General features: G+C 38.3%; 1 protein-coding gene across 12 annotated transcripts in view; it reads left to right on the forward strand.

The window, feature by feature from the left end:
• The window catches only part of LOC122559001 (voltage-dependent L-type calcium channel subunit alpha-1D-like), a 617537-nt gene that overhangs the window by 429606 nt on the left and 164163 nt on the right, over positions 1–23768 (forward strand). For 3 of the 12 annotated variants that reach the window (XM_043708064.1, XM_043708058.1, XM_043708060.1), the window contains exons 30-33: positions 11061–11090; positions 13802–13885; positions 14633–14716; positions 16195–16206. The exons of 1 other annotated variant lie outside the window; for it this stretch is intronic. In XM_043708064.1, the coding sequence (XP_043563999.1) occupies positions 11061–11090; positions 13802–13885; positions 14633–14716; positions 16195–16206 (210 nt within the window). The remainder of the gene's footprint in view (positions 1–11060; positions 11091–13801; positions 13886–14632; positions 14717–16194; positions 16207–23768) is intronic. 8 more of the 12 variants (XM_043708062.1, XM_043708067.1, XM_043708068.1 and 5 more) reach the window with 6 other exon arrangements.

Here is a 23768-nt window from a genome sequence, read left to right on the forward strand (position 1 = left end):
AGAAGATGTGCTGGAGGCTGAATTTGAGGTCGGGTTGGAAGGTGTTAGTAAAGTTGATGAACTGTTCGACCTCCTCATGGGAGCACGAGGTAGCACTGATACAGTCATTGATGTAGTGAAGGAACAGGTGGGAAGTGGTGGCAGTGTAACTGCAGAAGATGAACTGTTTCACATACCCAACAAAGAGGCAGGCATAGCTGGGTCCCATGTGGGTGCCCATGGCTACCCCTTTTGTTTGGAAGGAGAAGTTATTGAGTGTTAGGACCAGTTCAGCCAGACAGATGAGGGTGTCAGTGGAAGGGTACTGACAGAAATGATAGATGAAAGTCGTTAAAAAGTGACAACTTATGCAGAATGGATTAGCAGTGAAACATTATAGTGGAGCTGAAAGTATGAATTGATGCAAAGGATCCAAATGGATCTCTGAAGAGATCTCACTACTCCATGTCAACCATTGAAGGAGTTTTGCCACAATTTGCAAGGCAAAAATCTGCAATACCCATGATGCAAATGATGGTTGTTGGTAAATTCAACTAGATTAAAGTGTTAGCCTTCTAACTACCTTCTGGCTGCCCTTGAGGGGATATCAATAGTTGTGTATCCCGTTTGACATATGCATGGCTCTTGAGAAATAGCAACACTGACAAATGATGTTGCTGGAGTGAAACTAGTGATGATTTGCTAGTTCATTGATGTGGCACTACAATGGAAGAAGTCCTTGCTGATCACAATCAAAACTTAGCGCAACAGCTTCCAGGGCATAAGCACAAATGGAACAATTCTATGATTGGATTAAGAAAGAATGACTGGCCAATTACTTTGTTTCTGAACATTTTCATCAATGCATATTTGTGGAAGAGACAAACTGTGTCATGACCAAACAGAAGTTGCTTCAAAGCCTGCTATCTGCTGCATTGTCAAAGAATGTTACTGCACAGATGCTATGGTCTACTGAGTACTTGAAGCATTTTCCATTATAGAATATCATTAGTTGTTACAGAGATACCATCTGGGTGCAACATAAAGCAAGGGAAACAGATATACAGTGAAGACATGCTAACAAGAGCAGCACTCCTGATGAAGAAAGTGGAGGATGCTACAACAATGTGAAACAGCAGGTTGTTATGCTATCAAAGTTATTAATCCAGCAAAAAATAATGGGTTGTATTTTCTGAGGAGTGTCAATCCCACTCACTTTGGCATGCCAGCTCTTTTGTTTACAAAAGAGGGGAATTACACATTTCTGATAGGGTTCAGGGCTCACTGAAAAGTACAGAACTTCCATTCTGATAGTTCTTTTGCAGAATTGAGAGAGGAAGGTAAACCACTTCCCCCTTTTCACAGAAGTTATCAGTTATATTTGTAACTTAAAGGCCCCAACAGCTACATTGGCAGCGACTGTCAAATTGTATGTCCATAAGGTAGGTGTGATGTTAGAGTGCTGGGAGAAATTGCTTAGCAAAAATTAACTTTCCTGGGCAATTTGGAGTTTGGGTCAATGGGGATTCTACAGTGTCTCCACAGCCAAATTCTATTCACTTTGGCATAACGACTGTCTGATAATACAAGGTGCAACTTTCAAAGTATTCCAAGAAGTAGTAATAAAAGAAATGTCTGAAAACACCAAGGAAAAACTTGTTGCGATAACAGCATATTAAATATAATGAGATTAATTGACAGTCCAAGATGGCATGTTATTGAAAGTAAATAGCATCATCCTGAAGGGGTTAAGAGAAGAGGTGTTAAAGTGCTCCCATGAAAGGTACCCAGGAATTGAATTAAGTCAGAGGAAAACTGTAATGAGAATGATTCCAGCTAGTGGAGAGACACCCCCACCAGATTCCCATTGATTTCAGTTTTCCTTGTGTTTCTTGATGCTACATTTGATCAAGTTCTGCCTTGAAGTTACTCACACTCTACCATTTTTGTAGAGTGTTCAGTTTATTTGTCCAAGTTTGGAAGTCAGGTCCTCTTGGAACCCAAACTGAGCACCAGTGAACAGGATGTTACGAGTAAGTGCAGTACGATAGCATTGTTGGCAAATCCATCCAAACCTTTGATGCAAGTAGGCCCCCTAACTTGTTACATGCATGGGTTATAGAGTCATAGAGATGTACAGCATGGAAAAAGATCTTTCAGTCCAATTTGTCTATGCTGATCAGATATCCTAAACTAACCTCGTCCCATTTGCCAGCATTTCGCCCATATACCTTCCTGTTCATATGCCCGTTCAGATGTCTTTTAAATGTTGTAGAACAAAGAAAATTACAGCACAGGAACAGACCCTACAGCCCTCCAAGCCTGCACCGATCCAGATCCTCCATCTAAATCTGTCACCTATTTTCTAAGGATCTATATCTCTCTGCTCCCTGCTCAATCATGTATCTGTCTAGATACATCTTAAATGATACTATCATGCCTCTACCACTTCTGCTGGCAATGTGTTCAGGCGTAAAGAAATTTCCACACACAAACTTTATCCCCCTCACTTTTAACTCGTGACTTCTAGTAATTGAGTCCCCCACTCTGGGGGAAAAAGGGTCTTGCTATCCACCTGACCTTTTTTTTAAATAAAAGGAATTTGTTTTGAATATTACAACAAATACAAAAGCAAACAATTCAAACCAATATTAAAAAACAAACCCACTAATTACATACATAAGTAATAACTAATAACTAAGCTAAAAAAGGACAATCTTAACAATAATAATGGTAATAACCATAACACAGCTCAGCAAAACAAAGCAATAACCCTCGATCATCAAGCGCAGAAGTTTATACATATTCATATGTTCGTAGTTCCTTCCCTCTGGATACCAGATTCATTATGTAGAATTGCCATGGATATATAAAGGATGTTATTAGCATGGCGGACAAATCTGTACCCAGGTAGTCCAAAAAGGGCTGCTACATCTTATAGAAATTCTCATAAGAAAGTCCAAAGGGATATGCTCCATGACTAGCTTACACAAGCCTGCCAGACCTGGGGGATTTTCCAACAACCACCCTAATAGAATGTTCTTTCTTGCACAAAAAGTGAGGATACTGAAAAGCTTTTTTGTGTGTGCATCTAATGAAAGTAAATTAACAAAGCCAAGAAGAGATACCGTGTCCATCTCCACCTCCGTTCCCAAGGCCTTCTCTACTTCACTTATCACAGTGTTCCAGTAATCTCACAATCTGTGGCAGGACCCATGCTTACTTTATATTTAGGACACATTGGAGATTCTCCCACTTTAAATTTAGTGAGGCAGTCTGGGGCCAGATGGACCCTGTGGAGAATCTTCAATTGCAAGGCATGGGTCAGGTTGCGAATCAAGATTCTTCTTGCATTTTCCCAGACATCCTCCCATATTTCAGAAGGGATCTCAATGTCCACCTCCCTCTCCCATACCTTACAGAGCCATTCAGTCTCGTCCGAGGGACCCTCTCCCAATAGATGATAAGTGTTGTTAAAAGATAATGTACCCTCAACACCCTCTTTTCCATGTCGGATCTATAAGGACCAGTTAGAAGTGTGGTCTCTTTTTGTATGAAATTTCTCATTTGAAAGAAACAAAAGAAGTCCCTACTGGGCAATTCATATTTCCGAGTCAGTTGGTTAAAGGACATCACTATGTCCTCTTCAAGTAAATCACCCAGGTAAGGCACACCTGTAGCTACCCATAAGCAAAACTGAGGACTGCGGATGCTGGAAATCAGAGTCTAGATTAGAGTGGTGCTGGAAAAGCACAGCAGGTCATCCGAAGAACAGGAAAATCGTCGTTTCGGGCAAAAGCCCTTCATCAGGAACGAAGCTACCCATAGTTTAAACCCAGAGTCCATTACCCCTGGCATACCAAAAATGACGCCTTGACAGTATTGATGACGATTGGGCTATGGCAATGTTTCTTAACTGTTCTCATTTTGTCTAAGAACAGCAGGCTAATAAGGGGGCATCTTGCCTTAGATGCTTTGATGTCCAACCAAAGTGAGTGAGGGTTCCTCTGGACCCAATCTTTCACGTAAAGATAGCAACGAGTTTAACTAATAGTATTTGATTTCTGGGTGGCCCACTTCTCCCAGTCTGTAAGGTAATTTAGCCATTTTAATTAGGGGCTGCTCGCAATACCAGACAAAAGAACTAAACCAGCTGTTCAGTTTTCTAAATATTTGTTTAGTAAAAAGCAGAGGTAGCATTTGCATAGGATGCAGCAAGCAGGGCAGAACGTTCATTTTAATGAGGGCTATCCAACCTAACCGAGAGATCAGAAGCGCCTCCTAACTACAAAGGTCCTGCTTGATTCTGTCTAATAAATGAGCAAAGTTGGCTTTAAATAGCCGATCAAAAATGGGAGTAGTAAGTACACCTAAACAGAGAAAGCCCTCCTGCGACCATCTAAAGGAGAACCGAGATTCGCCCTCAGAATCAGGTACTCTCGGGAGACTACTCATGGGCATGGCCCCTGACTTCGCTAAATTGATCTTATAACCCAAGAAGCCACCAAATAGTTTGATGTATTGTATCAGGTGTGGCACTGAGACTGTTGGGTTTGATAAGAAGACAAGATCACCATCCGCATACAGAACGATCTTATGTGACTTCGTCCTCACTTCTGGAGCGATTATATTGGGATCCCTATGTATTGCCTCCACCAATGTGAAAAGCGATGGTGACAAGGAGCAGCCCTGTCGACTGCCCCTACAAATATTAAAATTGCTTGACCATACACCATTGGTGAGGACCGCAGTCAAAGGATCACTATACAAAATCTTCACCCACTTGATGAAGGTCTCTCCCAGGCCAAACCGCTTCAGAGGATGAGAAAGATATGGCCACTCAACCCTGTCAAATGTCTTTTCTGCATCTAAGGAGATCACCAATCCCTGTACCGATCGCTGTTGACATACTTGGGTCATGTTGAGTAATCTCTGTTGATCTGCGAACTTTTATGAATCCCGTCTGGATCTCCTTAATAATGGAGGGCAGTACAATTTCTAGCCTTAATGCCAGAGTCTTGGGTAGGATTTTGAAGTCAACATTCAGGAGTGAAATGGATCTATAGGAAGCAGAGTCCTCCGGGGCTTTCCCTTTTTTAAGAATAAGAGAGATGTTTGCCTCTCTTAGAGATGGTGGGAGGAGGCCACAACTATGAGTCATAAAACATATTCGGCATTGGCCTTGACAATATGCTTTATCTTCCTTATAGAACTCATCAGGACCTGGCGCCTTTCCATTCTGGAGCTGCCTCACAGCCTCCTGCACCTCTTGCTCTGACAATGGGGCATTGAGGAGAGACTCTTGTTCAGGGGTCACTCCCAGAAGGTCCAAAGTCCTAAAGAATGGATGGGCTACTGGCTGAATTAATATCTAAAAAAGTCCCTGAACTCAGTAGAAAAGAATTCAATAAACTTGCTGTCCTTGAGGATGAAGGGGTCCAATCACCAGTGCCTCATTACTCTTAATCATTAAATACACTGGGGCATGATCTGAAATAGTGATATTGCCAATTGTACATGACGCCACTGAGCCCAGATGTGCTGCAGGGTCAGGAAAAGATCAATCCTGGTATGACATTTATGTGGGTTCGAAAAGAACATGAGGTTCCTGTCAGTAGGGTGCCTCCAAACATCTACCAACCCCACTTCAGCACACAATTCCCTTAATTGTTTAGATTACAAAGAAGATATCGGCGGGCCTTTGGGCAATCCGTCTACCATAGGGTATATGAGACAACTGAAATCCCCTCCTATGATGATATGTTGAAATGCAAGGTTAGCAAGTCTAAAAAGTGCATCTGTCAAGAATTTAGAGGGTGGGCCAGGGGCCAGTAAACATTTAAGATCCCGTATTCTTCCCCATATATCAAAGCTTTAATGGTTATAAATCTCCTATGTATCTTAAATGCACTCTAATAACTTAAATGGGAGATTTTTTCTAACTAAAATGGCCACCCTCTACTCATATTGAAAGATGAAAAATAAACCCGGTCAAACTCATTCTGTTGCAGCTTCAAATGCTCTGCATCATCCAGGTGTATTTCTTATAATAAGGCAACATCCATTCTCTAAGTCTGCAAAGTACTTTCTTCCTCTTGACAAGTAAATGATTCCCCTTAATATTCTAGGTGCACCACTTAAACACGTCCTTAGCCATAACCTTTCTATAGTTAGACTCTAGAGAGGAAGAGCCCAAACTACAGATCGCTGAGCATTAACATAAAAGAATCCAAAAAACCCCAAAATTACTCAGACTCGAATAACTACAGCCAACAAATCTACAAAACATACAAAAACGTCCTAAAATAATCCTTATCTACTCAACCTCTCACGCCCTCTATACCAGGCACCATTCTGGCGAACCTCCTCTGCACCCTCTCCATAGCATCCATATTACCAATGTGGCGACCAGAACAGTATGCAGTATTTCTAGTGTGGCCAAAACAAAATCCTATACAGCTTTAACATGACCTGCCAACTCTTGTACTCAATACCCCGTCCAATGAAGGAAAGCATGCCGTATGCCTTCTTGACCACATTATCGACCTGCATTGCCACCTGGGCCATGGCCCAGGTACAATGGACCTGAACACCCAGACCTCTCTTTACATCAATTTTCCCCAGGGCTACTTCTACCAGTCTTTTCCATTTCTTCTGGCAGTTCATTCCATACATGCACCATTCTCTGTGTGAAATGGCTGCCCCTTAGGTCCCTTTCAAATTTTTCCCCTCTCCCTTAAACATATGCCCTCAGTTTTTGGACTTACCTACCCCAGAGAAAAGACCTTGACTGTTCGCCCTATCCATGCCCCTCATGATTTCAAAAACTTCTTTAAGGTCACCCCTCATCCTCCGCCGCTCCAAGGAAAATAACCCCAGCCTATTCAGACTCTCTCTCTAATCAAATCCTCCAACCCTGGCAACATCCTTCTAAGTCTTTTATGAAACCATTGAAGTTTTACAACATCTTTGCTATAACAGGGAGACCAGATTGAGCACAGTATTCCAAAAGTGGCCTAATCAATGCCTTGTACGACCACAACATGATCTCCCGACTCCTATACTTAATGTACCGACCAATAAAGGCAAACGTACCAAACATCATCATCACTAACCTGTCTATCTGCGACTCTGCTTTCAAGGAACTATGAACCTGCACTCCAAGGTATCTTTGTTCAGCAACATTCCCCAGGATCTTACCATTAAGTGTATGACCAGCCCTGATTTGCCCGACAAAACTGTAGCATTCTGGTCATCTATGCCGGATTTGGATTCACAGATTTGGATTGTTTGCTTGCTTATAACTCAGCATTTTAGAATCTGAAGCATCGGTCATTTATCTACGAAACATCAACAAATCTTTCAGCTATTGTATCTATCCTGCTGTTTTTAATATTCATCTGATTTGTAGTTCTTCTGGAGTGTATGTAAATGTCCTGTCAGCTGGGAAAATTTTTAGGGAAAAGGAGTTCTCAACTTATCGTCCATTTGAATAGTTAGTCTAAGCTATACATAGACCGGAGAGTACGCAATCAATAATAAATCTCCATGTGACAATTACTAGTTTGAGCTCTTGTGCCTCGATCAGTAAAATTTAATATACAGACACAAACGACAGTTATTTTCATGTTTCAAAGAGCTGTAGTTTCTTTAAGTCTCTCTTGTGTCAATTTTCTGTTCTTTTTTCCATTTATTTTAAGAATCCAATTTATAATCTAAATTTCAGTCTAGGTTCTATTACATGCTAGAGTTAGGGAAGAATATGCAAGGTGACAAAAATCAGTTACAGTATTGGGAATTCTCTGTTTAATATTTGATCTCATATTAGCTCAAAGAGAATGATTAGCTGCCTTCTTGAGGTTTAGCAATTAGCCACTTGTTTCTTGGCAGCCTTATCAAGTTTTTGATCATCTTACATAATTAGTTCTCTGTTCTCCAGCTCTGTCTTGGCTCACGAGACAATAATCACATCTCCTCTAACTCCTCAGTTTCCAAGCAACCAACCCATATCCATTATAAATTTAATTACTTTAAGTTTGCTAATTTATTACCTCATCTTATCTTGAGCACCATCTTATAGGTTTAGTCCATTCAGTTCCTTTAACAATAGTACAGTTACACCACATTACTCAGTTACAGTCTTTGAATCAAAATAACTAAACTGTTAAAGTTTTAAAAAAAAAAAATCACACAACACCAGGTTATAGTCCAACAGGTTTAATTAGAAGCACTAGCATTCGGAGCGCTGCTCCTTCACCATCTGATGAAGGAGCAGTGCTCCAAAAGCTAGTGCTTCCAATTAAACCTGTTGGACTATAACTTGGTGTTGTGTAATTTTTAACTTTGTACAGCCCAGTCCGATACCGGCATCTCCAAATCATAAATTGTTAAAGAACACTTAAACTTCAAAAATCACTGCAAACAAACTGCATACCCATCCTTAAAAGGTTAATATGATCAGTTAAACTCTATATTACAGATTCAATGTGTTCACCCCTTCCCCTTCTTCAGACACTAGTTTCTTTGGCTCAGTTATTTGTTATTTTAATGTATGACTTCCCCCTTCACCAGCTGTCACACCATTCATGGGACAGTTGGGAGAAGGAAGGAGGGATCATTTATGTAACCTTTTCCCAAAGAGCTGAGAGTACAGCAAGTACTTAGCAGTTTGGCTTGAGTGGATTATCTAGTTTGGCAGTGGACCACCAATATAGCATTCCTTGCCATAACGAGAGACAATTGTTGGCTGTGTTAATCTTTGCATGAGTCAACCTGTACATTGTAGTACATCAGTAGACACCAATGATTTCATGGCACAGTAGGGGCATCCCACTGATATTCTTTTTTCAATTAACACCATGGGAAGCCGATTACATTGTCATTAATCTCATTGTTTGCAGGATCTTGCTTTTAAAAGTGGAATCTTGGTTCCGAAAGGTGGTAGAGGCAAGGATATTGAATCATCCTAAGGTGGAGTAGATTCTTATTAGGCAAGGGAATAAAAGGTTATCAGGCACAGATGGGAATGAAAATTTGAATTTAACACATAAGCAGTTCAGTCATGATCTTATTGAATGACAGGCCAATATATTCTGTCACATATATTCTTCTTATTTCGCAACAATTAATTGCGGTTCAAAGCAATTTGTCATCAGTGAAGAGAGACGAGAGAAGAGAGAATTATGATAAGTTTCTAAGTAAATACAAATCTCTCTATATTTGTTACTTCAGTACTACAAATATGAACGATTTAGCTACTGACCAAGTGAAATTTGTTGGTGCTTAAAAGTACACTAACATGGGCGGCACGGTGGCTCAGTGGTTAGCACTGCTGCCTCACAGCACCAGGGTCCCAGGTTTGATTCCAGCCTCGGGCGACTGTCTGTGTGGAGTTTGCACATTCTCCCCGTGTCTGTGTGGGTTTCCTCCGGGTGCTCCAGTTTCCTCCCACAGGTCCAAAGATGTGCAGGTCAGGTGAATTGGCCATGCTAAATTGCCCATAGTGTTTGGTGCATTAGCCAGAGGGAAATGGGACTGGGTGGGTTAATCCTTGGAGGGTCGGTGTGGACTTGTTGGGCCGATGGGCCTGTTTCCACACTGTAGGGAATCTAATCTAAAAATAGACATGGGATGCAGTGATTGCAGTCCAGATATTGCTTTGTGGATATAGATCCGGTTCTGGGAGGCATACAGATTTGAGACTATATCCCTATTCAGATGCATACTCCATATATTCTTCCTGAGGGATCCCAGGTGGGTGATAATTGACAGTATGTAAGCTGCATTAGGCAGTACTGAGTCTTTAAAGTCTGTCTGCTATGATTTTGGATCTGCTAGCCATGATCTCCAGGTTTTGTTCCTCCCCCTTGCACTTAGACCTCTGCAACACGCATTGTATGAATTAACATAAAGAAAACATCTTGGGCAAATCTTCACTCTGCCCATCTCTAATTATTTTTAATCAGCCCTGTTCAGACATGTTCTGTAGCATCTCTGGGGCAGGTTAGACTTGAAGCCAGATCTTCTGACCCAGAGGTAGGGACAATACAACTGCATCCCAAGACTCTTTGCTCATTATCAGTAATCTTATTCACTGTGGTGTTTTCATATCAGCTAAAATAGAAGTTGACTCAATGTGGAATGAAACAAAATTCTGTTGTATCTCTATTTTACTGTAATTGTTGCATAAAAAGCATTAACACCAAAAAAAAATTGACAGTTCGGAATATGTTTGTTTCTTGAACAGGAATTAAACTAAAACTTGACTGATCTATTCATTGTAAATTACCAAGCACTGTTCTTTAATGCAGTTTGCCTGTATGCAAGTTGGAAGATGCAGAGCAGATTAAAACATCATTAGTTAGAAAGTCATATTGGACAATGGCGCAACATGAGTAGTATGAATCAGTTACTCATTAAATGCAGTAGCTGATATTTAATTTCTTTGACTTTAAGGGAACTGACTATGAGCCAGATCAATGTGATACCATCCATTGTGAGCTATCACCCAAACCAAATTTCTATTGGTGTTTCTTGGCCTCCATTCAAGTATAGAGAGAAAATATAATCTTCAAACTTAGCAAGTAACTGCCATTCCTTTTTAGAATTAGCCTGTTCTAGTTAAAACTTAGTGTCATTTTTTCTGACCATCCACCTAAAAATAAAATTAAAATGAAGATAATCAAGTTTTGAATCAGTTATGCTTCAACGATCACAGAACCTCAGGTAATTAGTCAACAAAAAAATGATCATTCCAATGACCGGATTTGATTATTCAATTTATTGTTACAATTTCTATCAAAATATTCAAGGTTCTAATACATGACACATTTCTGGTTAAAATGCCACAGCATATGAATGTGCCTTGATTTACTTTTTTCTCTACTAAAGGAATTCTTACATTGTGGTTGTAATTGTCAACCTCTCTATAATCAGATATATAATTATTTTAAAAATGTCTTTCCAGTTTTAAGTTTGTGCTAGACCTATTGTGAATGACATTTTTTATGTGCAAATTCTTGAATCCACACAAAGGTGTCTTTCTTTGGTGCACTAAATCTTAAACTAACACTTTGTATTAGGTTTGTGTGCCAAAAAAGGAGAGATGGCTAGTAAGTGATTTTTATCTGACTGCTTGCAGCGCTTTCACTTCTGTTTCTCAGATACTAATTATGCATGGTTTGTTGGGATTTCAGTGGTGTGATCTGTCCATATTTACCTCCCTCTCCTTTCCCTTCCAGTCTAAACCTGAATTAGCTGTCTATTTGTTGCAATTGGTGTGGAACTTTTTTTCTGCTCTTTACTGGGTTGATATTTGGCCAATACACCAGGTTATCTGATGTAATGAATAGCTTTTTTAATATTGTTTTTAAAGTTAAATAAGTAAAATTGGAAAATCTTATTCATGCATTTTTGATTTACAGACATTTTTGAAGAGATAACTAAGAAATATCATACTTCAGATCACCTGATCCTAAACAGCATTCTTGGGTTTATGTAAACCATAGTTTGTAGAATCACATCGTTTGTATTAATAATTTTCATGCTATTACTTCAGTTTGATATGCCAAATACAAACAAATGTAGGAAAGGCTATGTATTCAATAAAACTTTCAGATCTAAATATTTCATAGCTATTAAATAAGGGTTCTAGTCGTTCTACAGATTTACTTTTTAAATTTCAATGTAACACTTAAATTATTGATTTTTAAAAGTCCTAATTTATTAGTTTTGTAATTGGTCTGTTATGGGTCTGTTTAGGTTGTATTAGAATGAATTCATTAAACTTTAAATTAATAATCTACATTCTTAATATTTAAGTGAATTTCAATCAAGCAATCTTCTATCATAAAAACAATAAGTGCTGAAAATACTCAGCAGTTCTGGCAATATCCGGGGAGAAAGAAACAGTTCATGTTTCGACTTGAATATGCCTCTTCAAGTTTCTCATATTCAAAAAAAAGTACAAACATTTCAAATAAATAGTTGAAGTCAGAATTGTTTAGTTCAATTCCTTTGGTACATAAGTACTCATTAATGTAAAGATTTAACATAAATATGTTTATAATTAAAGCCAAGTGAAAACGAGTAAATGCCAAACAAAAGGAAGAAAACCTTTGCTTTCACAAAGCAAAATGCAGTCATAGTTATCTGTGTTGTAATTGTTTATTATAATTTTTAATTATTTCTAATTTCAGTAGATCACCAAAAGGAGGATGCATTCAAAATTCAAATAGGAATCATCACTGATTTACAGACATGTGCCATATTTTGTTTTAGAGTAATAGAGTAACACAGCATGTCAGTGCTGCCAGGTTTCTTGCTTGTTCTGAACCTTTCCTGTCCAAATCTCTCTTAATTGTTGTAACTGTACCTGCATCTACCACTTCCTATGACAGTTCATTCCACACATGAACAACTGTGTGTGTGAAGAAGTTGCCCCTTTCTCTTCTTACCTAAATTACGCCCTCTAGTTTTGATCTCCTCTGGGGAAAAGACCTTGGCTATTCACCTCATCTATGCCAGTCATGATTTTATAAACCTCTGTAAGGTCACTCCTCAACATCTTATGCTCCAGAGAAAAAGGTTCAAACCTATATAGCCTCTCCTCATAACTCAAACCTCCAGCCTCTGGAACATTCTTATAAATGTTTTCTGAATTTTCTCCAATTTAATAATATCCTTCCTATAGCAGGACGACCAAAAGTACTTCAAAAGTGGCCTGACTGGCATCCTCCACAACCACAATATAATGTCCCAACTCCTAAACTTAGTGGTCTGAGCAATAAAGGCAAGAATATCAAATGCCTTCTTCATCACCCTGCCTGTGACACAACCTTCAAGGAATCCAAGATCTCTGGGCAGCACGGTGGCTCAATGGTTAGCACTGCTGCCTCACAGCACCAGGGTCCCAGGTTCGATTCCAGCCTTGGGCGACTGTCTGTGTGGAGTTTGCATATTCTCCCTGTGTCTGCGTGGGTTTCCTCTGGGTGCTCCAGTTTCCTCCCACAGTCCAAAGACCTGCAGCGCAGGTGGAATGGCCATGCTAGATTGCCCGTAGTGTTAGGTGCATTAGTCAGAGGAAAATGGATTTGGGTGGGTTACTCTTTGGAGGGTAGGTGTGGACTGGTTGGGCCGAAGGGCCTGTTTCCACACTGTAGGGAATCTAATCTAGTCTCTGCTTGACAACAACCCCATTCCTGATGAAGGGTTTTTACCCGAAACATCACTTTTCCTGCTCCTCGGATGCTGCCTGACCTGCTGTGCTTTTCTAGCAGCACTCTCTCTACTCTAATGTCCAGCATCTGCAGTTCTCACTTTCACCTAATAATCCCTAGTGCCCTACCATTACCTGTGTAAATCTTTCTCTTGTTCATCTTAACAAAATGCAACAACTTTCATTTATCGAAATTGAAATCCATCTGCCACTCCTTGTTAAATGTCATTGTTAAGATTTAAGCCGTGTCCATGGAAAGTTGAACATTCTTCAGTTGAAGTCTTAACCATATGTTTTACTAAATAAAACAAAAGGAATTTCTGCAGTATATGTTAATGCACAATTTATTTTATTTCAGTATATTTCTCCTAGCAGAACATGTATTATTTCTTCAAGTTAATCATGTTACCATTGAAATAATTTTTAAATAATAGAGCAGCATGATCAGTTAATTTATCATTAAACTCCTCAATAAACTTACATCAAAGTTTGAGTTGGCAAGTTTATTGATTTGTTTGTGAGCTTAATTCTCCATAGTTAACTAAAGGTATGTTCATTGCTTCACATGTGTTAATATAAATATTTGCCCCTACGTACTTTGTGTAGGGCTATTTTAGTGACTCCTGGAACGTGTTTGACTTCCTCATCGTTATTGGCAGCATTATAGACGTCGTACTTGGTGAACTTGATGTGAGTACTTTACCTTCGCAGCAATCGTTACTCCTTTTACTGCTTCACTAAATAGATCACTGGACAAGTCACAAACAATTCTGCCTATTTTCAGACATAAAAGAAGGATCTGCAAAACTTTATTTCTCTCACTTTATCTCTTTCCTTTTCTAGAATGCACAGGAGGTGAATTCCACAAAAAAAAACTGTATGAAAGCATGTGTTTTTTTTTTAATGAAAGCCTTTTTACTCTATGTGTATAGTCCATACTGTATAGTATAACTACACTGGTCAGGTGCCAGATTTCTAAAACCTGAAACATTGAACGTTAGTCCATTCTCTTTAGGTATCTATTTAGGTTGCATTGGAAATAATTCATTAAATAAAGCTGCAAACTAATAGCATAGTTTCTTGTCATCGTGAATTACTTTGGATATTTAAGTGGATTTTAATCAAATAAACCTTGTTGTATTTGATTAATACAATTGAACCAAATACAAAAATGTTAACAAATAATTGAAGCCTGGAACATTTGTGTATATTATATTATTACATTTGCAGCAGTTAATTTTAGAATTTTACACAAATAATTTTGAAAGAAAAGGCAATTGAATGAAAGAAAAATACTCATGCTTTCACAGTGATGCAAAATACAGCCAAGTTTATCTGGGTTGTAATTGAATTTGTGTTGTAACTCTGGACTCTTTCACTTTTTTCTATTGTCTTTTCTCACCCCTTTCTGCTCCTATTGAATGTTTACATTCACAGCACTATTTCGCTGATGCATGGAACACTTTTGATGCCTTAATTGTTGTTGGTAGCGTCGTTGATATTGCTATCACAGAAGTTAATGTAAGTAAAGGCTATCAGTGACTGCACCTCCAAATTATCCTTGTTTCTATATCAAGAAACTTTAACATAAAAGTTCAAAGTCTGAAATTGTCCTATTTGTGAAAATGTATCTTTACTTTAGTAGTGAGTTTTTAATGTTTGCTATACTTAAGAAAAATTCAAGACAATAACTCTAATATTGAGTATTCAACTTCCCACAATGTGATATCAAAAAAACTAAGTTACAATTAACAGTGCTCATAACTTGACTATAATATTTTGACCATATATTTAATGAAGATTTTAAACTTGAATTTGAACACCTTTCATTGAAGTTGACAAATTATGTATTCAGGTGTGGCAGCTGCCCTAAAGGACCTATGATTGACAGAACAGTATATAACCAAAGGTAAAGTTATAACCTCATGAATTCAGACAGGGATATGATAGTGTTATTGTAAAATTATTTAAATTAAACTACACTTTCATTATGCTTCCAGGCCAGTTGATCTTTTAACAAGAAATATTATTATGGTATGCAGTGTGAGTTTTCCACAACAATGTGAAGAAGGTTGTTGAGGATGCCCAAAACTACCCCAGGGTGAAAAGTGGTAGCTTCTTGTAGGTATTCAGAGGTTTGAAAATTGTTCCAATTTTATTTAGTAAGACTCGTTTTATACTGTCTGACTAAATAAATTAATTTTATTTTACAAACTTAATTTCAATTATGAGCATTGTATATTATTTTCATACATTATAAAGCATATTCCAACACATTAAAAAAATTGGATTTTGTGTCTCTACTTTTGGCATTTAATAATTGAAAACTCGCTGCTAAAAACCTTTGGCAGAGTCAGTTAGACCATCATACTTTTCCAACTTGTCCACATTGCTTATCCATTTAGTAATATGCAGATTGACACTATGACATGAAATGAGCTGTGGGTGATTCCCAATTGTTGTAAAAGTGTTCTTCTTTAAAATTTTCTTTTCTATCACAAAAGCATAAGAACAGGTTTTTTATAGCCTTATTAGAATTGTAATTATGCATTGTTGTCTTATTTAAAAAAAAACTGAACAAATAATGTTTTAATAAAATCTTTTTTAAATTTTGAATCATATTGGCGATATAAGTTGATTATTGTGTTCTCATTCAAGACTGTACAATCCAAGACTGTTGTTCTGTCTACAGCAATATAATATGTTACCCATTCAGATTTTATTTTTTCATCAATATCTTCGTGATTTAATTAAAGAATTAATTAACACAAAGTAAAGAGTTTAAAGGAAAGCTGGGAAGCTGAATCAAAACTGAGTCAGTGACTGAAACTAGAAGTTGCATTAATATTTTGAATGTAACCTTCCACTAAAGTTTATTTTATTAAGCAAATTAATTTTCATAAGCTGTACCCTGTACAATGAAATCCCAATAATATTTTAAAGCAAAACCAATAATGGGTTTTTTAATTATCCTTCATTATGTTCATTGTGTTTTCTAGAATCTTGTTGAGGCAAGTATAAACTCTCATTCATGGCCCAGCATCATGCATCTTCTGTTTGTATTTTTGTTGCAAAATGCTTATGATCTCTGTTTATACCGAGTTTGAATTGTGGTCATCCAAATTTTCTTCCAAATTTAAATCTACCATATGCTTCACATATTAAAGTAGATATTCTGTTATTTATCCAATTCAGATTTGTTTAAATAAGTTTGCAAGTTCAATGTTGGCTAGGAAAGGAACACCTCCTAAATTAGCTAGTAGACTTTTATGAACCTGGTTGAACAAAACGTTTCAGAAACCTTTAAGGTCATCTCAAAACTTTGCATATTAACATATTTAAACAAGATCGTAACTTTTATTTACATAATGAAAAATTGTTATTTTTACACATATTATGCAAACAATTAATTGCAAGTTTTAGTTTAAACATTTTAATATGTATCTGTGGTGATATATTTTCATTGAAGCTGAAATTTTTGGCACAGAGGAATAGTTTATTATTTGTGGAATAAATTTGTCATACGGTTGACAGAATGTGTCTCTTAATATCGAAAGTCAAGAAAGGATTTATTTTCTTATTTTACTGAAGAGATCAGTATGAAAGTTTTTTGAGTTTTCAAAACTAAGATTAGCAAGCAAGCGAAAACACATTTCAATGTTGCTTAAAGGAGACAAGAAGAGAAAGAGTTTTGTCTTGTACTAATTGGGTCTAGGATGTAAGAAGCAGACTTGGTTGGAGCCATCAATGGCTTGGAGATGTAACAGGACAGCCAATTATAAATTGTTTTTTATTTTCCAATAAAAATGCAATATGTACACAAATTATTTATGTCTGCATAAAACTGTGTCCTTTGTGTTAATATATGTGACTTCTAGCAAATGCATCATGCTGCAGGCTTGATTGATCTTAAAGGGATCACGGACACATGGAAAGACCTGATTCGAAGTCTGCTTTCCTGGTCTGAAAACTTCACTTGCACAGGGTACTGATGAGATTGCAATTGGAGCAATGTGCACATTGTTGATTACTTTATTTAAGGAAGGATATTAATGTATTGAAGCTGATTCAGACCAGGTTCACAAAACTAATATTGGAATGAGATTGTTGACTGAGGAAAGGCTAGACATGCTAGGTTTGTATACACTAGAGTTTAAAAGAGTTAATTGATGTTAATTGAATTCTTCGTTATTTAATGGTTAACATATTAAATAAATTAATTGATTCTTTCATACTTCTGAGGGGTGTTGATGATAGATGTGAAGAGGTTGTTTCCAGTTATGCCAGTATCTAGAACTCAGGTTCACTCTTTAAATATCAGGGGTTATCCATTAAAACAGACATAATGCAAAAAACAGTTCTGAGTGTTGAGAGTCTTTGGAACTCTCTTCCTGAAAATTAGGTTGAAACAGAGTCTTCAAATATTTTTAAGGCAGAGGGAGACAGATTCTTGTTGAGGATTACTGGGATAGGAAAGGATGCGAATTTCAGGTTATAATCAGATCAGCTATGATTTAAAGGGGGAGGAGGTTCAAAGAGTTGAATGGCATATATCTGCTCCTAATTCATCTGTAGTACTAAAATTGACCATTAACTGCACCTGCTGTGAAACCATACCAATGATCTCCCAACCAAATTAGCACTGTCTTCTCATCTGATATTAATTTGTGTACCTTTTCCCAAAGTCTGTGTTGAGCTTCAGAACCTGATGATTTCAAGGTGAAAAACATTAACTTTTCGTCTCCTTTGAGTGATGATTAAGTTCAATGCTGTCAAACAATAATCTGTAATCTGATGCCTTTCATGTTCAATTGTATTCTCTGTTGAAAGTTTGGTTGACCATAATTTCACAGATCTTTTGCACTGGCTTTTCTGCATGATCACTTGAACTGAATAAAATAAACAAAACAAATCTAGGAATGAAACAAAAATTATTTTTTCAACATATATAACAGTTTGATGTATTACAATATTTCAGTGCTGCTAGAGTCCTAGGTTTTTAATGTTTGAAACCAATCAGAATGTAGTATTATGAAATTTAAATCTTGGGTGGGGGCAGGTAGGAGGGGTTGTGGAAGTAGTACAATCAGAGATTTGTTGCTGTTTCTCCAAATCTGGCTTTACACGCTGTGTAATTGTGTGATCTGCAGTTTCTCAGGAAGGAAGCATGAATTGTGTGTTGAATGCAGGCATCCAAAGCATCATAGGAAATAGAATCTTTGCAGTGTGGAAAGAGCCATTCAGCCCATCAAATCTGCACTGACCTCTAAAGAGCATCCCACTCAGACCTAAAACCTAGCATTACCATAGCTAATCCAAATAATCTGCACATCCCTCTTCGCTATGGGGCAATTTAGCATGGCCAATCCACCTAACATGCACATCTTTGGACTGTGGGAGGAGCCTGGAGCACCCAGAGGAGAACCACCCAGATGCAGGTAGAAAGTGCAAACTCCACACAGTCGCTCAAGGTTGGAATCAAACCCAGGCCCATGGCATTGTGAGGCAGCAGTGCTAACTATTGAACCACTGTGCTTAGTCTTTCAATAATTGTGAGGAAGTTCTCACAACCACAGACAATTCTAATCAGAAGTTCCTCATGTCTTCAATTGTCTAACACCTAGTGCAATGCAGTAATTCCCCTCTCTGAACCTCATGTTCTTAGACATAGCTCTCTTGTTAGTCCAAGATGTGATATTCTGGTTCCATGGGTTTTGTATGCTCAGATATCTCCAACATGATTTTTTTTTTGAAAGGTAATATTAGACATGGGCTTATGGTGACAATATGATGATATCACTGACTCGTCAACCAGCGACCCAGGCTATTGCTCTGAGGATATGGGTTCAAATCCCACTATGGCAAGTGGTGATGATTCTTTATATCATCAATTGTTACAATAACACATCAGGTTCACTACTATTATTTAGTGCATGAATTCTATCTGTGGATCTGACCCACGGCAATATGGTTGACTCTTAACTGACATCTGAAATGGCCAAGCAAGCTACTGAGTTCAAGGACAATTCATAGTATGCAAAAAATGTAAGCCTTACTGGTGGTATCCACATTTCTTGAAAAAATGCTTTATTGACACATTAGTCCAATAGTATCAAGGCTGATATACATCTGCCAGATTGCCATAGTTTTGAGCTAGATGTGGAAAGTTCTGTGATCTATGAGGAAGGTTTTCTTATTGTTAGTGTGCAACAAAAAGATGTAGGGATTGTTAATTAACCAATGCAGGCATGATACAAATGTCATGCTATCTGTTGATTACTGTTATTGTAGAATGTTGCCGTTGACTCAATTGAGATTTGCAAGACTATTATGTTTAAAAACTACTTTTGGTTCATAAGATTATATTTTGAAACAGTAGCTTAAAATTAACAATAATTAAAGAGAGTCATATGACTTCTTCAGGCGTCTGCCTCTCAATCAGTCCCTATCATTTAATTGTTGGAGCTCAAAGAATGACTACCTTTTCGCTGAGGCTGAAGGTTTTTTTCCTCCTGGATACAATCTCTGGATACATAAGTATACTGTATGTATACTATATGTAGACCCTGAATCTCCCAAACTTCCAGAAAATTTGTCAGCTGTAAATAATTATGCTGTAAACTATCCTTTTACTTTGAGAAGAAAGTGACTTGGAGAAGATAATAATTAGTCATTTATATTTGGGTAAGAATCTGAAATGAGAAAGATGGTAAAGAGTGACATTTTCAATATTAGGTTACAGGCTTCATTACAAACCCATGCATATGGCTAAAAGGAGCTTTGCATTTTGTTTTGTGTAGTCTGCAAGCCACCTGAAGGTAGAGAGAGCAAAATGTAGCAGTAGCCAATACTCCAATTCAAGCAGAACAAGTGCTGACTTTTATCATTCACTGTATAGACATTGTTGGAAACTCATGTTCAGGTTGAAGGTGGGTTTGCGAGGATTTAAAGGACCTGGAAGAATTGCTTAGCTTGGAGCTAAAGGAAGGAATTTATACTATGACTTCACTGTGAAAAGCAGTTTTGAGATTCGTAGTTACCTGGCATGTAAAGTGAAAAGAAAGGAAGCCATTTGGAGCTGAGATTAATTTCAGAATCGTTCCTGGAGAATGATGTGTCCATGAAGGGACAATGCAATATGTAAATCCAGCTGGAGATTTACTCATGTAAAAAGTTAAATGGCAAATCTCTTTTCTGAAGTTTCAAATATATTTTGTCAATGAAAAGAACGTAGTGTTTCGTCAATTATGTTTTAGTCATTTGTAACAGTCAAAGCTTTACTGAACATGAAATCTTTCTTTCAACTATTGATTGGAAATCCAAATTTCTTTTCCAAAATTATTGGTCTCTCAGGAATTTTTGACAGTCAGTGCCAATTATACATCTGGATGGCTGCATGCCTGAAAGAAAGCACAATGTTGAGAACTTATCAGCATTTAAAACCACTCTTGTGAAATAACTCCATTGAGGCCGGTATCCCTTCACCAAGTCACGCTTTATTTACACGTGTAGAGTCCTTGACTTCTGAACTGCCTCATGCAGAATCAGGAACAAGCACATCAATCCCTCTGATACCGTTTTTATGTCAGCCAGGGCTTCCTGATTGAGGCTGTTCATCTGGTCCAATCAGGGAATTCCTATGAGGTCCAGCTGGCTGACCTCACGACAATCACTGCAGCTTGCATGACTTAAAACCAGCCTGCAATTTGAAGGGGAGATGTACCTTGGCTGGAGAAACTGCTGAGAATAGTTATGGAAGTGTGTCCCAGCAGAAAGAACACAGAAAAAATAGTATGCCAGCGAGGAAAGCACTCTTCAATGTTTTCTGTATCACTGGAGGGCACGGTGTAGGAAGACAATATTGCTACATCTGCAAGGGACTAGAAGGGTCTTCTGGGATGCAGACTTTATAAGGTTTGTAGGAGCAGACCATCATGATTACAGCCAGCAGTATAGTTCTGTAGTATTGTCGCAAGCTGCTTACTAACCTTAAGGTCAGTAAATGCATCTTCTAATGCTCTATCCCTACAAATGAACCCGTAGCCTCACATACTGCTCAATTCACCGCCTTCCTTTCATGCAAGTACCAACTATCTCTATTGTGAATCATTTTTCATATTCACAGTTTCAAATCACCCTCCGCTAATGTATCTCACAGATTTGCCAATTATGACAGCAATATTACCCAAATAAGTTGAATTGAATCCTAATTCTAACCCATTGAATAGAGGTGGGCAGGAAATATAAGTAGTTAAGACCCAATTTGGGACAATTTTGTTGCATTGGCAGAACTTCTCAAAATGGAGCAGATCCCCCCCCCCCCCCCCCCCCCCAAGCATGTGGGAATGTTACCATCATCTAGAAAGTCTTTCTGTAGCAGTCAGAAGGCCATCTGAGCTGAATGTGCCCCCTCCACTGAAGAGGAGATTGTGGATAGGAAAGGCACTACCTACAATCTAGTGATCCAAGAGCAAAACAATATTCTTTGGGAACTGGACCGACCGATCTTTTATTGAGCAGATGACCTGAAGTTTGCTGGAAATATGGCTCAGAGGGGCAGAGGTGTGTGAAATACTTGGAAGGAACATATCACTAAGTTGAGGCAGAAACTGAGGTGATGGGGCATCACTCCCCCTCCAATGCAATCATCAAGTGCGAGGCACTGTCAGTAGTATTGCACGTAGCATAGGTCTGGCACATTCCCAGAATCTTCACTTTAGCAGTCACCTGAGCCATCTTTCACTTCACCTGGAGGTCAAAGATAGACCATGTCCACAGGGACATCATGTACAAAGCTCCGGTCAACAGGGGGAAGGATATATCTCCCCTCATCCTGATGGCCACTTTTGTGTGGTTGGATCAAGCTATGTGCAGACACTCGATTCACAAACACCAAATGTCATTATGTACTAAAGTTATAGAGACAGACCTTTCAGCCCAGCCAATCCATGCCGACCATAAGCCCAAACTAAACTAGTCTCACCTGCCTGCCTTCGCCCATATCCCTCCAAACATTTCCCATTCATGTACTTACCTAAATCTCTTTTAAACATTGTAACTATAACTGCATCCAGTTCATTCCACACGCAAACTACTCTGTAAAAAAAAAAAAGTCCTTGATTTTCTTTTTAAGTCTTTCTTCTCTCATTTTAAAAATGTGCCCACTGGACTTGAAATCCCCCACCCTAGAGAAAAGACATCTGCCATTCACCTTATCTATACCCCACATGGTCTTATAAATCTCTATAAGGTCACCCTTCAACCTCCTAAGCTCCAGTGAAAAATGTCCCAGCCTATCCAGCCTCTCTTTAAACTCAAACCCTCCATTCCTGGCAACATCCTGTATTTTCTGTGTGGTTGGGGAGGTTAAACTAAAATGGCAAGGGTTTGGGAATTCCAGACATTACTACGCTCTTGAGAGAAGAAATACCTTTGGATTTCAGTTCTAAATGACTGTCCACTTGTTCTGTAACCAGGTTTCCTAGTTTGAGATTTCCCACTTGTGGAAACAATTTCTCAACATTTACCCTCTTGAGCCCACTTAAAATCTTGTATATATCAAGAAGATCACCTCCCATTTTATTAAACTTCAATAAATAAAGTCATAACCTGTTTAGCCATCCTTGATAGGTCAACCCCTTCATCCCAAATATCAGCCATAAAGTCATGCAGCATGGAAACAAACCCTTCACCCTAACGCACCCATGCAGACCATGTTTCCTGAACTGAACTAATCCCATCAGCTTGCATTTGGCCCATATTCCCTCTAAGCCCTTGCTGTCCATATACACATGTAAATATCTGAAAAATGTTTCAATTGTACTCGCCTCTACCACTTTCTGTGGCAGGTTGTTCCATATGTGCACAACCCTTTATGTGAAAAGATTGCCCCTCAGGTCCCTTTTAACTCTTTCCTGTTATGTTAAACCTATGCCCTCTCGCTTTGATTCCCCTATCCTAGAGGAAAGACGTTGGCTATTCAACTTACCAATGCTCCTTATGATTTTATAAACCTCTAAAAGGTCATTCTTCAGCCTCCTATGCTTGAGGGAAAAAAATGTCCCAGCCTATCCAGCTTCTTCTTGTAACTCAAACCTGCTAGTCTCAATAACATCCCTGTCAATATTTTTCCCCTTATGAGCTTAATAACATCCTTCTTATAGCAGGACAACTAGAATTGCACACAGTACTTCAAATATGGCCTTACCAATGTCTTGTACATCTGTAACATGCCGTCCCAATTCCTATTCTCGGTGCTCTGACCAATGAAGGCAAGCGTGCCAAATGCATTCTTCACCAGCCTGTCTACCTGTGATATCAAGTTCAAGGAACCATGCACCTGTCTAGGTCTCTCTTTGACAACATTCCTCAAGATCCTACCATTAATTGTGTAAGTCCTGCCCTCGTTTATCTTACCAAAATGCACACCTCGCATTTGTCAAGAACAAACTCCATTTGCCATTTTTCAGCCCACTGGCCCAATTGATCAAGATACTGTTTTAATCTTAGATAATCTCCACTGTCCATTTTACCACCAATTTTGGTGTCATCCACACAAACTTACTAACTATGC

Source organism: Chiloscyllium plagiosum, chromosome 18 (genome assembly GCF_004010195.1).
Source record: "Chiloscyllium plagiosum isolate BGI_BamShark_2017 chromosome 18, ASM401019v2, whole genome shotgun sequence".
NCBI lineage: Eukaryota > Metazoa > Chordata > Chondrichthyes > Orectolobiformes > Hemiscylliidae > Chiloscyllium > Chiloscyllium plagiosum.